Here is a 16,028-nt window from a genome sequence, read left to right as displayed (position 1 = left end):
TGTTGTATATGTCAATATATTCAATATTAAGATAAGTGAATACTGACCGGACACATGATAGCATTTAAAATTTAAAATGCATCTGCTATTTCAAATTTGTTATCTGTTAATGTAAAGTTTGTTCCGCAAACAGTACTTTCAATATCTTCTTGTGCATCATGTCGTAAGTGTACAACATTTCTGTTTTGTGGAGATTTTTTTTAACCCAAATACGAGGTTGAATACAAGTGAGTGAATAATAATAATAATAATAATAATAATAATAATAATAAGGTGTGTTTGCCACAATAGACAGTCAGACTCTCTGTGTCCTTAAAGGTCAAATATGGATTTCTGTTAAGCAGCACAGATTATTCACTGAACTAAACTTTCTTTCTCTCATTCCACTGTTACAAATCAATATTTTTTTTTTTTTTTTTTTTGGAATTTCAGATTTTGATGTGACAGTGCCTTTTCTTCATTGGTGATTGGTAGTTGGTACTGGATGCCACTTACGTCCCCTCAGTATTGCAGTGAATCAGCTACATATTGGTCAAAATTACTGTTCTGCAGGAAGTTAGTGTACCCATACGCAGTGAAGAAGAAAGGAAGGATGCAGTGGTTAGGGTGGATCAGTGTGTAGTAAGGCAGAAAAGCTTTTTTAAAGGAATGGTTTGTTTTTGTTTTGTTTTAAGCGGGTTGTATCCGTAGTTACATGCAAAGAATAGAAGATTGTCAGGCTTCAGGCTTACTGTATTGTATTTAGGAGTTGAACGAATTTTTAAAGTCTAAAAGGTGGTGAAAATTGAGTTGACATCAACTAGTCGATAATGTCACACATAAAAACACAGTAGAAACGAATGTTTTGCAAGCTCACACAAAAGAAGCTACGGAGTCTTTTCTGCTTGGTAGTCTAATTGAAGCCTGAACACGGACTATTGCCGACAGTAGATAACAACAACATCATAAACATCATCAGTTTGACATTTCAAGAAAAACATGCTCTACAAACACAGCAAAAATGTCACCTAATAGAACACAACAGAACTGAACATAAACACATGAGCTTATCTATATTGTGCGTTTCGAATATGTATAGCTATGTGTGTATTCCACACACAGTGGGCTACTCACCTGTCTTCTCGGATGCATCCGTGTAGTTGTGAGTGAACAGAAGAGAAATCTAAATCAAATTAATGTTTGGTGTGACCACCATCTAGGTGAACTTTGTCCCAAACATCTTGGAGAACTTACCACAGATCTTCTGTGGATGTAGGCTTCCTCATATCCAACCAAACCATCTCCAGGACTTTTTGTTCTTCTTTACGCTGAAGACAGTTCTTAATGACCTTCGCTGTGTGTTTGGTCTTTATCATATGTCTATGTCTAAATTCAAAAGCCATTCATTGTAGACTTTTTAGTTCTAGGGGAATTGCTCAGGAGGCTATTTGCGGAACTACCCTAAGATGCTGGCTTCATTTTTCAGTCCTGAAAGTTTCTGCGTGTTTTTAACACATTCATCTGGATCTCAGCGCTCACACTAACTCAGACACAGCGACTGAAATAGACGGCCATGGACCAACAGCTTCAGGGTGTCTGTCGGGAAGGTAAAGCAATAACCATACACTAAAACTTATTTTATTATAACTTGGCCTTAATTGACATCTCAGAAATACGATCTCGTCCTGCTGACAGACATAGCTTTTAGCAGAATACTAAAACACATTCTCACTGGACAGAAAGAATGACAAGCAGACAGATTACACACATTGGATGACATTTCTGGATAACAATGCTTCCTTCAGATTCCAAGGTAAGAAAGTTCTAAATATTAAAAACGGCACCTCGTGGGACTTTGCCACATTTATATATTGACGTCACTGAATGTTTAATGCATTTGAGCAGTGCGTCAGATATTCCTAAAATATCTTCAGAGAAGGGAGTTGTGACTTTTCTACTTGAACTCAAAAAGAGGCACACAGAGAAAAAATGTAAAATTCATGAGATGGATTGTTAACGCATATTCAACAATGAGATTTAAAATGAAAAGTAGATGTATGTCACAGCATGAAGAACCCTCTGCACGTTGATTGAGATGAAAGAAAGACACCAAAAATGTAAAAAAGCTTCCTGGCTTTGTGTTGGGTGTTATTAAATCATTCTGGCTTTCTTGGCTTTTCAACACGTCTTGGTATTATACGTCCATCCAGATTATTTATGAGGACCCAGACAACCCAGGTATAAAATGTTTGCCCTTCTTAGTACCCACACACTTATTGGATCAACGCCGGTGTACATGAATCTCGCCCATTGTTCTCTTCCTTTTGATTGTTTGAAAGTGTCTGAGAAACTTGGGCTGTTTGAAAATTCAAACGAACCCACTGTTCTTATGCCTCTCGCTTTCTCTGTGTGCGTGTCGATAAATGATGCTGTGAAGTTTTACCTTGGCACAGATAATGAATAACAGTGCCGTGAACTTGTATGGAGGAAAAAGTACAAGATAGTGAATAAAACGGCCTTTGTTGCCACTGTCACATTGTTTATTTCCATCAGCACACATAAAAGGTATTTGACCACAAACAAGGCATGCAATATATCAATTATTTTCACAGTTAAACACAAAAACATGTCTTTTTTGTTACAATCATAATGCAGTGGGGGTTTATCTTTGTTGGGATCCCCTTTTCTTGAAAGAAACCTATTCATTACTAAGTTAGTATTGGGGTATGAAACACTTTTATGTTGGTATCCCGAGGTATTTGATCTTGCGGAAACAAACAGATACAAGCAATATAAAGTTGTTTTTTTTACTGATGGATTAATAGCATATGTCCACAAACCTGACATGTAATCTGCTGTACAGACACATTATTTTACAATGTAATGTTTGTAACCAATGTATGAATGGCACAACAATTACATGCTCATAATAATAAGAACAGGGATACTGTTCCCACTGCTCACGAGAAGGTCTGAAATGTTTAATGACCCCCGCTGTCGGCTGAAAAGTCCAAATCTTAACAACTCTTCACCTCAGGTGCACACATTCAATCTCCTCTGTTACATGCATGGTGGAGGTCCTCATATCCATCTCCTCCACAGTCTTACTGGGGGCATAGGTTGACCTCCAGCGCAGCAAAACAATCTTCTTCAGGTACTTAACTGTGTTGTTCTTTACACTGACAAAGCAGAAGGTATTGATCATGCTGTTGCTCATGGCAATGCACTCTATGATGTAGAAGGCCACCAGTGAGTTCTTCTGGCGGGAGATGAGCGTAGGATGGAAGTCTCGAAGGATGGTGAAGCCGTAGTAGGGGGCCCAGCACAGGATGTACGCCGTCAGGATCCCGATCAGGACCATCACCGTCTTGCGGCGACAACGCAACCTCTTCCGTATCTGCTCCGTCTGGAAGCCTGGGACGTTTTTGAACCAGAGTTCGCTGGAAATTCGGGCGTAGCACATCGCCATGACGATCACAGGCCCGACAAACTCCACGGCAAAAACAAACAGGAAGTAAGAACGGTAATAGGCTTGCTGGTCCACAGGCCAGATCTGAGCACAAAAGACTTTGTGAGTGGTTGGGGTAGTGCCGCTGTGAGGGTACGTGGTCTCAGAAGCAAAGTATGCAGAGGGGATTGATATCAGAATGGGAACAATCCAGACCCCTGTTATCAGGCAGTAAGCAGTTTGGTACTTCATACGAGGCCTCAGAGGATGGACTATGGCCATGTACCTGGAACAACACAGACACATTGTTGTATCACTGAGGAGACATGGAACAAACCTCCGAAAAAACCAAATCAAACAACCTATTAAGTAGTCTGAGTGCTATGTGAGCACTTAAGAGTCTGCAAATGGCTCCCAGTCACTTACATAAGATTGAAGTTCAATACACCATGCTCCATAATTTTGCAAAGTGAATATTCTATATTGGCAGGAAGCGATTTTTATGGAGTCCAACATTGCTTTTTCTCACTTGAGACACAAATAATTGAAAGGTAAAAAAAGAGGAAGACACTAAATTCGTTCTAAAATGACTGACAAGTCACATCAGTGTGTGACCTATTGCAAAAACATATTTGTTAATCAGAATATCTACATTTTTGGCAAACACTCACACGCTTATGATGTTGGTAATTTGAATACCAGGAGGTGAAACATCTTGGATAGGGAATTTACACATTAGAAATTAATAATTGTGTCTTAAACATAATTATGATGAAAATTCAATAAAACACACTAAAAACTCCTCATGTAGCTGTGCCGTTACTTAAAGAAATTCAAACACATCACTAGATATCCTCTTGAGATGTTTGGAGGCTCAACAGTGTACTTGGAGGCCACAAATAAACAGAAACTAATGAAACAAAAATCTGTTCAAGACTGAAAGGAAATCTAACTCGTTAAATAAAGATAATCCAGAAAATATGAAACTCAGATTAGTTACTTCATGAATTTAAACTGTACAAACTGACAAATTAATGAGACACCTTTCAGTGTTTCCTTTGAGCACATGGGATTACTGTGCAACAGTCAGTCAGATCCATGCAATTTTTTGTTTTTTCAGCTGTTCACCAAAGCATTCTGAGATAGTTAATGAGTATGTGCCACTGAAAGTAGAAGCCTGTGACTAAAATGTTTGTTTTTATCCAAATACCCTCACACAACAGCTGTGAATCTGCATTTTAAGTTCATTTTTAGAACATAACTTTGAACTATGAAAAAGAACATAAAATTAACATGAAAAAGTTTGATGAACTTATGAATATAAATGAATTTAAATTCTCCTGCAGTGATGGAGTGGGGAAAGTGTCACATTTGTGATGAACTGGCTTCCCTATAAGTCTGCATTTGTGCAGTTTAGAAAAGCTGAACGGAGTCTAAGACAATCACTGTGCCTGGGAGGCAAAAATAAATCAATAGCAGCCATGTGAGGCACAAAGGCTTTCAGTGATGCCTGTAATACCTGGAATTTCAACATCTAACACGGGTGCAGGCATCGAACCAAACAGTGTTTTGCTCAAGAGCCTGAAGTAATTTTTCCTCTTCATTATGAGTATTTCAGATTGGATTTCTTCAAGATGTGAGCATGATGAAATCTAACGTTTTCATATGTAAAATAACCAGATAAGGTTTAAGCTACCTTTATGAAACTTCCTGAAATGTTCACTGAAAAAAAACAAAACAAAACATTTTGGGCCTTTTTGCTCTAACAGTGGCATTTCCATGGAACACACAACACACAAAGGCCCCGAAATCAACTGAAATCCTTACAGCACCGATTAATGTAATCAGTATTCAATGGACCATGATGCTCAGTGGTTGCACCTTCACCCGCCTTACATTGAAGGGCCCTCTTGACTCAGTAAACCTTGAAATCTTAAGGATTCAGACTTCAAGTGTTTTATTGGATTTTTTGTGTTCTTGACGTACAGTACACATGAAAAATAGATGTATTATGTTAACACCCTGTCTTCTCTTCTTCATTCGGTGTGTGCTATCTCTCAAAGCAACTTTTACCATTGTTTTCATTCATTAACATGTATCATGTATTCATCAAATACTAACAATACCTCTTATACACAATACAGTATACAACGAGGGAAGGCAAAGACAGGCTGCAGGCACAAACACTAAACATGAAAAGCACACAAACATACATCAGAACACATAATAAAAGACACACATCCAAAAACAGCAACAAACTGCAGTGCTTATTTAAATGTTGCTCCGAGTGGTTATGGAGGAGGGAACGAAACATTTCTTGTAGTTGATTTCTTGCGGGCAAGTGGTACTTTATAACCCCTGACTGATGGCAGTAACATGAAGGAGTGGTGACATGGGTGTGAGGGGTCCTCGGTGATCAGGGTGGCTTCCCTCATCACTGAGCAGTCGTACAGTTCAGATCAGGGGGGAACAGTTACTTTGCCGGCCTCACTAAGAATGTTTTGTTTTCTGTGTGATGCTGACAAAGTTGTACCAAGATGAAATACTGAAGGTGAGAAATGGTGCAATGGTCGACCACTGTTAAAATACTGCTGCTGACATCGAAAGTTTCCTCAGCAGATGGAGGCGCTGTTGTGCATTTTTGTGCAGTAAATGTGTAAGCAATATTTACTCACCCAGCAGTCACAGAGCAACATTTTCAATTATTTATAGCCATGTTCCTAGCAACCCATGCTTCTATCTTGAAGCTTTTTTTTTTACGTTGTCTACTTAGTAGTCTTCCAGCTCCTGAGGAAAATGACACGCTCCGTGGCCGTCAGAGGTCATACAGTGTTCACAAGGTGTGTGCCTGTTTTTTTAATATGTTACTTACATCCTCTCGTGTGTAATCCATACACATCCATCAACGCATGCTGTTTTATCACTAGGGCGAACGTGTTACAAGTTGGTCCAACATGTATTATGTAACACGCCAGCATCACGATTTGCATTACTGATGAGCGATGCATGTTTGAAGTGCACTTCAGAACTATGCTGTAGATGAGGAATGCACAGATAATGTAGCTGGTGCGGACTAATGTCAATGTGAAGATGACCAACCGTGAGAGGATATCTACCTGCTGAATACTAAACAGAAATTTAGGGGCGAGTTGACATTCAAAAATAAATCAAGTCATGTTTTTACAAGACAGTTGAAACACTTGCAACCCGCTTTCATTCGATCAGTATTACAAGAAGACTGGTCTGAGCTTTAGGGTTAATCAAACTGCATGTTTGTAAAGACTGCTGAGCAGCTTTTATAGGAAAATATTGGACGACATCTTTGAACGCAGTTAACTCTGTTGATTGTGCCATGCTTTCAGTACCATCACAATATTTGTTTCACTTTAACAGTAGATTTATGAATAACACATTTTGTTTTTTTGTGGGCTCATTTTATAGGCAGAAGTAAATAGACTGTTTATGTTGACAACACATACGGTGTTTCCACTGTCGTTTCACCTGATGCTGATAAATGGCGCTTTTTTCTTTAATTAAGTATCTGTTAAATCACCCTCTATTGCCAAGCGGTGCGACACAATGATGAGCCGATGGCTTATTGATGAAATCCGTCACTGGCGTCACTTGGCAGTATGGCAAACTGGATCTGTGACAACACTCCAATGCAAAATTACAGTTCTAATAAGTGACACACAATTAATCACCCAGATGTTATCTTTCTACACATGAAGGTTCTTTCATATACCTGAAAATGTAACACTGGTGACACTGTTTAAACTTTGGAGAATTGAGCTTTGAGAAATGAAGGAGTGAGGACTGACTGAAGGAGCTGCATGTCCATGGAGAATAAGCTTTTAAATATTCTCTAATTACACAGAAGTCATATTTTAGCTTATCATTATCAAGCACCAAGTCTAACTTGATGGTCAATAAGACATAATATAGTGCATGTATTTTGAATATGCATTCATCTGTTCGCTATACTGGCTCCATCCTAAATATATCCATGCTAGGGCTTGATGGATATCAACTGATTCATGTTCACTTTGATTAATGGGGAAAGATTACGTATGCTTAATTGGAGGACACTCACACAGACTCCACAACCATGCAGTCTTAGCTCTTTAAATTATGTCCAAATGAATACATATAAAGTCCTATTAGGTGTCCATATATCTCCATATATGAATATATCAAATACTGAAACTAAGCTTTCTATACAACAAGCCTAAGTAATGGCTCAATTTAGTGGTCAGCAGTAAAAATGCCAAATTTGTACTCTTCTGATTGGAGGAAATCACCAGTTTTGTAAAATGCTGTTATTTAGTGTCATTACTGTGCATTCAAAACCAGCCACGAACAGCACGAGAGGGAGTTTTACTGAAAGTCTGATGCTGCACAAAAGCTAAATATGCATAAAAGTCCATTATGTTACTAATCTTTGAACAAGGGTTAAGAGCAGTAGCACTCACAACAGACAGGCAAGTCAAAAAGGAAAGAGCGTTAGTGTTTCTACTGGATGCAGATGGATAGTGAATAACAAGGAAAGAAAAACAAGGAAAGAACAGCAAAGCTTTATTTATTCTGTTATATCTCTGCACATAACTCTGGAAGATTTCTGAAAGAGGCAGGCTTATTCCATGCTCACAAGGACACAGACACCAGCACATAAGAATATTAACAGACTCACCTGTCAACTGCGATGGCAAGCAAAGCGTTAGTTGACACGTAGAGTGACACAGTGCGGAGATAGTTCACAGAGGCGCACAGCACCAATCCATGATCCCAGGAAAGCTGTTTCATCACATAGTAGTCCACCAGAAATGGGCAGCACACCACCGCCACAATGAAGTCTGAGATAGCCAGGTTGGCAATGAGCAGGTTGGTGAGATTGCGGAGCTTTTTGTAGCGTGTCAGCGTGGCGATGAATATGAAGTTCCCCAGCCCACAAACGAGCATGATGCAGACAAGGACCACACCGATAACAATGGTGGCCACAAAGAAGGCCTGACCCTGCGTGGTGTCTGGGATCTCATCAGGAGGGACGCCGTAGTCCATGTCATAGCTGTCCATATATTGATCTAGCTTGCCTTCTGGGATACTCGCCTCCATCTCTGTAGACGCTGCTACCCTGAGGCTGATGTTCGAGTCCCCCATCTCTTAGCACACACTCTTATTAACAAGATGTAATGTGTTAAACCTGAAATCCAACAAATTAGGTAGAAAAAGGTGACGCCTTTTGGTGCATGACGCCCGTGATCTCTTCCTCAACTAACCTGTTTGTACGAAGGTGAAAGTTTGAACGGGGCAAATCTTCTTTGGAAACAGGAGCACATCTTCACCTGGAACAGAAAGTTCCCATCTCTGCATTAGTCACACAGGGGTCCTGATTCATGGCGAAAAGACAGGATTACAATAAATTACATGATCAGGCTGGCATGTGTGACATTTCTAGGATATTTTCTGAATGCGGTGAGGTCATTATTTCTGGCAAAGGCCTTCGTGCAATTTATTAGGACCTCGTCACTCTACAGCAAGCCAACGTCACAGGCGAGTTTGCTCCTGGTGGCAGTACATAAAATTTGCTGCAGAAGTGGCCACGTAAATCCACTAGCATGCATGGGAGGAAAGCAGCAATATCGTGGAAAACCTATGAAGAAACAAAAAAATATATTTCTATATTACATTTACCAAATAAAAACAGATTTGTCTCTTACAGAGCTGATGATCTAACACTGTGAATGATATAAGGCAAGGAAGAGATAGACATTTCATATCCTGTTTTTACTCTTGTCCACCTTTCTTATTGTGATCTCTCCTGAGGCTCAGAGGTAAAGCTAAGATAAGTCATTGCTGTCATGCAAAATCTATAAATCAAAATCAGAAAAATAAACTTTATTTATCCCCGAGGGTCAATTAGGCATATAAATTAACATCATGTGCTACATTCAAGAGAGCCTCTACGCACAAAACTTGTATCGCCAACCATTCCTTATTAACCTGCAGAGATTAACCCGATAACCTGCAGAGAATTGTTTTATTTCGAATTTACAAATCAGACTTTCTTCTTTCTCTGGCTTTCGTATAACTGTCTTTTTGTTGCGCAAAGTAAATAAATGAATAAACAATAGTAGTAATACAATATGCAGCAAATTAAGACACAGGTTAATATTTCAGGCACTTACCAGAAATTGTTGAAGAAGGTTCCTCAGTTTTTTCGTAGGCATAAAATAATAATAATAAATTATTACACTGCCAGCTCTGTGTGAGGTGGGAAAACGAGTCGAGGTCCAGCCTTAATGAGCAGTCCAGCCTTAATGATCAGTCCAACCATTAGAGATGATCGCTCCTGCAGCCTCCCTGCGCCCTAATTGCGTCTACTGCCAGACCGGTCCGCTCTCCACCGGCGCTCATTGGAAAAGAAAAGTTGCGTCTGTCGGTTTGTCCTCTTGCTCAAGTGATAAATCTATCGAGGAGGCGCGGTTTCAGGAGGCGCGAGAGAGGACGGTTCGCCCGCGAGCCTGTGTGCGTGTTGGGGAGTGGGGGTGGGGGGAGTTGAAAGTTCACCAGTTTATTGGATGTGCGTAATAGCACTGTGCCGGTTACCACTAACCTCAACACCTTCACACCTTAACATTTCACACAATGTACGAGAATGAAGGAATGAGAAAATTACATATTGTTGATAAACTGTCGCCTCTTTCCTTAACTGGATATGTGCGATTCTGTACTTTCACCCTTTATGTTTGTCATGTTTATTCATAGAATCGCTAACAAATCACAGTTTCTGTCCTCTGACCACGTTAAAAGTGCCTTTTAATAGCAATTTTACTGCATGTTCTGGGTTTAAAAGGGGCAACCACGGTCAGATTTTTTATTCATTTATTTATTTATTTTTTGCCCCAGTAGGGGGCAGCAGAAACAAGCTGTAAACGCAACTAATTATGCGTTTAAATTAACACTGTGTTAACTGGTCAACAATCAGTTGCCTGCACATCCAGCACGGATGCGCACATTAGCATATGGCAAAGCGATAAGAACACAATATGTATTCGCTCAATTATTAAGACAAAAAAAAAAAAAAAAAAAAAAAAGCTGCATGGCAGGTTCCCAGGATGATGTAGTGCAGAGCAAGGCTCTAATTTCCAACAGTAAGAGCTGCTGTCCGAAAAGGTGCTAGCTTTTGACTGCACACTTCGAAGACGTACTCTCAGTTAAAATGATAAAAAGCTGCTTGAAACAAACACATTGACATATTGTGACAATTTCAAAGGTCATGGACATCCAGCAAGTCTGCACAGCTTACTCCGACTGTTTTTGACTGTATTTCCATGTATTCTCACAATGCTTGATTATATATATATATATATATGTATATGTGTGTGTCTTTAGATCAGTCACACTCTATGTGCTGAAATAGACCAAGGTTCCCAACAGATGTTTTATACTGATAAGTAGACGAGTCATTTGGTTATGGTGATTATGTCACTATGACATGACCAGCTTTTACATATTGGATATGAATGAAGAATTTGTCAACATCGATGCCAGTCTATCAGATCTTAGCACATTATGCACATGTTGATGGATGATGTGACCCGACATCATTGTCTCCTAGCCATGAAATGCCAACTGTCATGTCAATGCCAACACTGACTTTAGCTTGCTTACTCGCTAATACTGTGCGTGTTAGCAACCTGCCTGGAGCATTTTGTTTGAGTTGCATCGGTAATGAAGATCACTCCCAGTCAGTTGTTAATGTAGCTTATCCACACTAGGTAAAGACAAAACTTCCTGACCCTTCTCTGCATACCACATTTGTCATCGCTGCAGGGAAAAATTCACCCTCATTTCCATGAAGTTGAATAAACTTTCAACTGTGCCACAAGGAATCTTGTGAGTCTCTTAATCCCTTAGCATTGCACCATTTGGCCATAAAATCAACATTAAAATCATTCACACAGGACTATTCAACCTTCATTTTATTGGATCTGCTTTATGGCCCAACAGCACCTGTGAACATTTTCCAAAGACAGTACTCAAAGAGTCAGCTTTGTGTGTTGGTAAAGGTTTCGGCTTTTCCTTTCACACACATATTCACATAAACAACAGTTTGAGAGCAGTCTGAGTGATCGAAAGCAGTAAATTCAGTCGTTATGAAAACCAAACAGGTGACAATAATACTCATAAGTTAGTTTTTTTGTATTATTTTTATGTTTTTTAAATTCTTTTATTATGCATTTTGTGCATCTTCATCTGTATAAATTTAATCCCACATGCACTTGACAATGTCTCTCTGTTCCATTACTTTAAAATGACTGGCTGTTGTCTCAAATTATGGTATCTTTAAGTGTGCGTAAGAGATATATTTAAACGTTATCATCAGTCATTCATTAAATGCAAGTCCTCTTGTGAAAAGGAAGTCATCTAATCTCTTGTTACAAGTGCTCTATTCTCTGAACTGCACCATTACTTGACGAAGACTGTTACAGCGACACATCTGTGAGACCACTTAGTGAGACTATGAACTGATTCTCATCTCTTTTTTTTTTTCTGTTCATGGTCGATGTATAGCCAGAGGTGGGGAAAACTTTGGGTATCAAACGCCATACCTAGCAGGAGATAAAACCCACACAGACAGCTGCACTGATGACTTTTTAGGATCAATTTCTTATTGTGATGGAAAGCTAGCGCCGTGTCTTTTTTCTTCTTTTTTTTCTTTTTTTTTTTTGATTGCCTCTGACAGTCATCTGTAAATAGCAGTGAGATGGCTTTTTGTGTTATCTCACAACTCCTCTCTTTCCGCCAGCAGGGTGCTTTGCCGGCTGCCAGATAGTGGGTGCCGTTTAAACATAATAATGGATAACAAAAGATACAAGAGAACTGCCGCACAACTCCTCCCGTCACCTGTAGTGGCCACAGGAAGATAAGTTTTCAAACCTAGAATTTGAGCCCATCTCCCCCAAGATCACAACACAAGACAGAGCACTCTTTGCATGTTCCTATTAGATTTTATTACCCTCTAAATATACTTGCCCAACCTTACCAGTGTCTGTCACTGTAGCCCAGGAGGCCTGAACAGCAGGATAAACACTAGGCTCTAATTTCCGGCTATGGACAGATCTGTAAGCTCACCCGGGCCTCAGATTTACTGCCACTCGTAACCAGTGAATATAGATGAAAAAGATCCACGAGTCCCCCTCCTCAACGGGAGAATATGCATAAGACCTATAATCTATGGCTTCTGCATGGGGGCGGACAGACTGGAAAATAGTGTATTGGCAATAGTGTTACAGGGGATTAAGCAGCAGTGAAACAGAATCTATACAAATATACCGAATGTCTGGGGTTTTAAAGCTGAACATAAGCCGTCTGTTTTGGGCCAATGTTAGTTCATTTGGGGACAACAGGACTTCATGTATCTGTCTCTAAGAAAACACCAATACAACTACATTCTTACTCGTGTTTGCATATTTTTTGACTGCGTGTCCACATTAATTATGTCTCTGAATGTTTAGTTGTTTGGTAACAAGGCACTGGATCTCCAGTTGTCTCTACTTCCCTCTGTTGTACACAAGGGTATTTTAACCTGCTTCTTTTTTTTCCCAATCTAAGTAACACAGAGAATTCCGCTTTCTGACTGACTCTGGTTCTAACCGGCTGCAGGTTGGAGGCGTCCTTTATGTATCTGTGTATTTCCTCCTGGCTGTAGCACTTAGGTGCAGTATGTGAAAATGGATTTCCAGGCAATTATGCAATCAAACCTTAGAAACATTTGTAACTGAAGCACACAATACCTGCACACACGCAGTCAATTGACATTGATGATCGGTGTCAGTGTTACTTGCAGATTGCAATCTCTACACATTTTGAAAATAATACACAGAAGGCTTCACGGCCTGTCAGGGCAGGCGATCCAATTCACATGTGTGACACATATCACCATACACTATATCATTATATGTGCAGAAGTGATCGACACAGATCCCTGTAATCACTTTGGAGAGTCACACCGGCAACAGACAAGAGGGTTATTAGTTGGAAGAAACAGTCCCTGCTTTGGTGTTGTGGTTGATGCTTGACTGATTAGACTTGACTGTCCCACATTCTTAGACAGTGCCACTGTGCGTACTGTCAGTATTGTGCATGAACACGTTCATATTTTTGTAAAGTTTGAACCAAACGCGTAATTTTTCCGACTGTGAACCTAGACATGAGGTTAATGAAATAACGACGTTCACCCCATTTGGGGGGGGAAAAAAATAAAGAGTTTTACAGCAGCTGTCAGTCAATGTGCAATTTCACAGCAAACAGTGCGGCTCGTGCCACTTTATTTGATGCCACTATTTACTGAAAGAGAAGTCCTCTCCCACACCTCAGGAGACTTATATTCACACGGGACTAGTTAGTTGGGGACCTCCAGTAATTTGTAATAATGTTGGAGGTCATCTGTGATCTTAATCACGCGTGCATCGTCCATGTCTATAATTTATAAAGTAAAAATTATACCGAAAATCACCTGAACCTACAGAGCCCTTTTTTTTTTTTTACCCATCAGTGTTTTCACCCCATGTCCCTTAGGGGGCTCCCCAAGGGACATGGGACATTAAAAAAAACAACCTTTTTTTTTACCCATCAACTTTTCCCCCCATGTCATTAGATCCCAAGAGGGATCTGTGCAGCAGGTAGATGAATGAAACCACCCCAAAGCTCTGTTTGATGCAACAGATGAAGCTTTGTGCTCACCAGAGGTTGGAGGCGGTTCAGCATCAGCCTTTCCATGAGCCTTGAGAAGTAAAAGTCACATATCTAATAATAATGCTTTGTTTTTATATAGCGCTTTCCCATGCATTATTCATTTGCCCCTGGTGGTGGTAAAGTACCTCAGTAGCTGCTCCACAGCTGCCCTGGGGCAGGCTGACAGGAACGCGGCTGCCAGCCTGCGCCTACGTCCTCTCCGGCCACCACCGAACCTTCCTGAGCTATTGCCGTCCAAAATGGTTGAGCTCCCCAACTGTGTGTAATTTCTGGGAGTAGAACCAAAGATGGCGACTGCACAAGTTGTATGTGCCTTTCAGTTTATTGCTGGCAATAAGCGGCTCAAGAGATTTAGCGCATGATGGACCAACCTTGAAGTCAAAGCAATGTTGCTCATTTTTGCAATGGATGACATTCAGATGGAAAAGTTTGAGACTGGTGGGGTTTTGACTCATTAGTGGATTTGTTTACTTAATCTTCCTTTGGTTGGCTCTGAAGGAAAGGAAATGAATGTCATGTTGAAAAGCAAAGACAGTTCATTCCTCTGAAATTGTTGTGAATTTGCATATGACACTAATAATTATTTGATCATCCGTGACTCAACACATCCCGGCTGCCACCACTTTAATTCGTATCCCTCTGGTTAAACAGAACAGTTCAGGCACAAAGAACAAACCCCTTCTTTCCTCAAATTCTCGGGGACTATTGTCAACTCCTTTGTATAGTATAATCTGTTTCTGTGCCTCAAATGTCTTTTCTACTTCGACTCACTGGCTGATCTATAGTTTCAGGTATTGCTGCCGCCTGGCATAACTGCACCCGCTCAATACAAAACAAAAGCATCCATTGTTTAAATGAAGGTTAACTTCCGTAACTGTTTTGTTCAGCGGCTTAATTTCTGCTCTGCAGCTTGACTATCGCATGTCTGCCCTTGAGGTGGGGGCTTTGCTGTGGCCAAAATCTGCTGAAGGGCTGATGTGATGCCACTTGACATGTGTTTCGTTCAGCTGTTTTACAGACAGCGTGCTAGATCCATTTGGCTGACTTTCTGTCACAGCTTGTGGAAAAACAAGCCAAGAAAGAAGCTCGTGCACGTCTTCCGTGTTTTTCCATCACTCTCGCTCTGGTTTCTCATTTCTGCTAAATGTCATAATAAGAGAATAAAAATAATACAATCAGGAAAGAAAGGGGAACAGAGAGCTCGACTAAACCAATGAGTATCGCAAATTGCTGTCATGTTTCAGGGACATCATCTCTGCAAATCACAAACACTGCGATTTACTTTGCATTCATGCTCTTTAATTGTTTCCAGGAACTAATTGTCTAATTGTTAGATCAGGACGTATTGATTCTCAGTTCAATTAAAACTTGTTTGTTTGATCCAATTATTAAACTACACAGGGTCATTAAACATTCATTATAGCGCGTAACTATTTGTCTGAGTTGCAGATTCTGTCTGTCTAAAATGCATCAGTAAATGTGAATATAATGCTTCTCAGATCATAAACAGAAACACAAAAAAAAGCATAGTGTTAACAAGTAGTCCTCCACATTCCCCACAAATTGCACTGCACGAAATTTCCCCTCTGTCCACTGGTGGGACAACATCCAATCTGCCATATCAAACAGGGATCTAGAAAGCAGCTGACTAAGAAGCAAAATAATGGTGTTTGACAACCCAGTGCTTTCGCGGGCCAGCTAATTGTTTGTCCATGTGGTTCTGCTTTGTCATCAACACCATGGCTTTTCTAATCTCTGCCACAAAGACAACAATAAACTCTGGAAGGCCCCAGGCTCGCTGCATGTGCGCTGACAGCCAGGGGGAGGTTTTGAGGGGTATTTC

The 16,028-nt window shown here is 40.2% G+C and overlaps 1 protein-coding gene across 2 annotated transcripts; it reads right to left on the bottom strand.

Moving 5' to 3' along the window:
* Positions 1 to 2,482: 2,482 nt before the first annotated feature.
* prokr1b (prokineticin receptor 1b) lies at positions 2,483 to 9,871 on the bottom strand. 2 transcript variants are annotated; one of them, XM_047602401.1, is made up of 3 exons: positions 9,613 to 9,871; positions 8,118 to 8,813; positions 2,483 to 3,713 (listed from the first exon to the last, which is right to left on the bottom strand). In XM_047602401.1, the coding sequence occupies exons 2-3, from the start codon at positions 8,582 to 8,584 to the stop codon at positions 3,008 to 3,010; spliced, it is 1,173 nt and encodes a 390-aa protein (XP_047458357.1). In that variant the 5' UTR covers positions 8,585 to 8,813; positions 9,613 to 9,871; the 3' UTR covers positions 2,483 to 3,007. The 2 variants fall into 2 exon arrangements, with proteins under 2 accessions (XP_047458357.1, XP_047458356.1); XM_047602400.1 differs by having other exon boundaries at positions 8,118 to 8,769.
* Between the last annotated feature and the right edge of the window lie 6,157 nt (positions 9,872 to 16,028).

Source organism: Mugil cephalus, chromosome 13, assembly GCF_022458985.1.
Source record: "Mugil cephalus isolate CIBA_MC_2020 chromosome 13, CIBA_Mcephalus_1.1, whole genome shotgun sequence".
Classification (NCBI taxonomy): Eukaryota; Metazoa; Chordata; class Actinopteri; order Mugiliformes; family Mugilidae; genus Mugil; species Mugil cephalus.
The sequence above is the reverse complement of the archived record's forward strand: the minus strand, read 5'-3'. Positions and strand labels throughout refer to the sequence as shown.

What these genes read in the sequence shown, in the direction of transcription:
- prokr1b (XM_047602401.1), bottom strand. Translation starts at nt 8,584, where the DNA reads ATGGGGGACTCGAACATCAGCCTCAGGGTAGCAGCGTCTACAGAGATG. An exon ending in CTTGCCATCGCAGTTGACAG is followed by an intron (nt 3,714 to 8,117) that starts GTGAGTCTGTTA and finishes GTGTTGTTCCAG; the next exon opens with GTACATGGCCATAGTCCATC.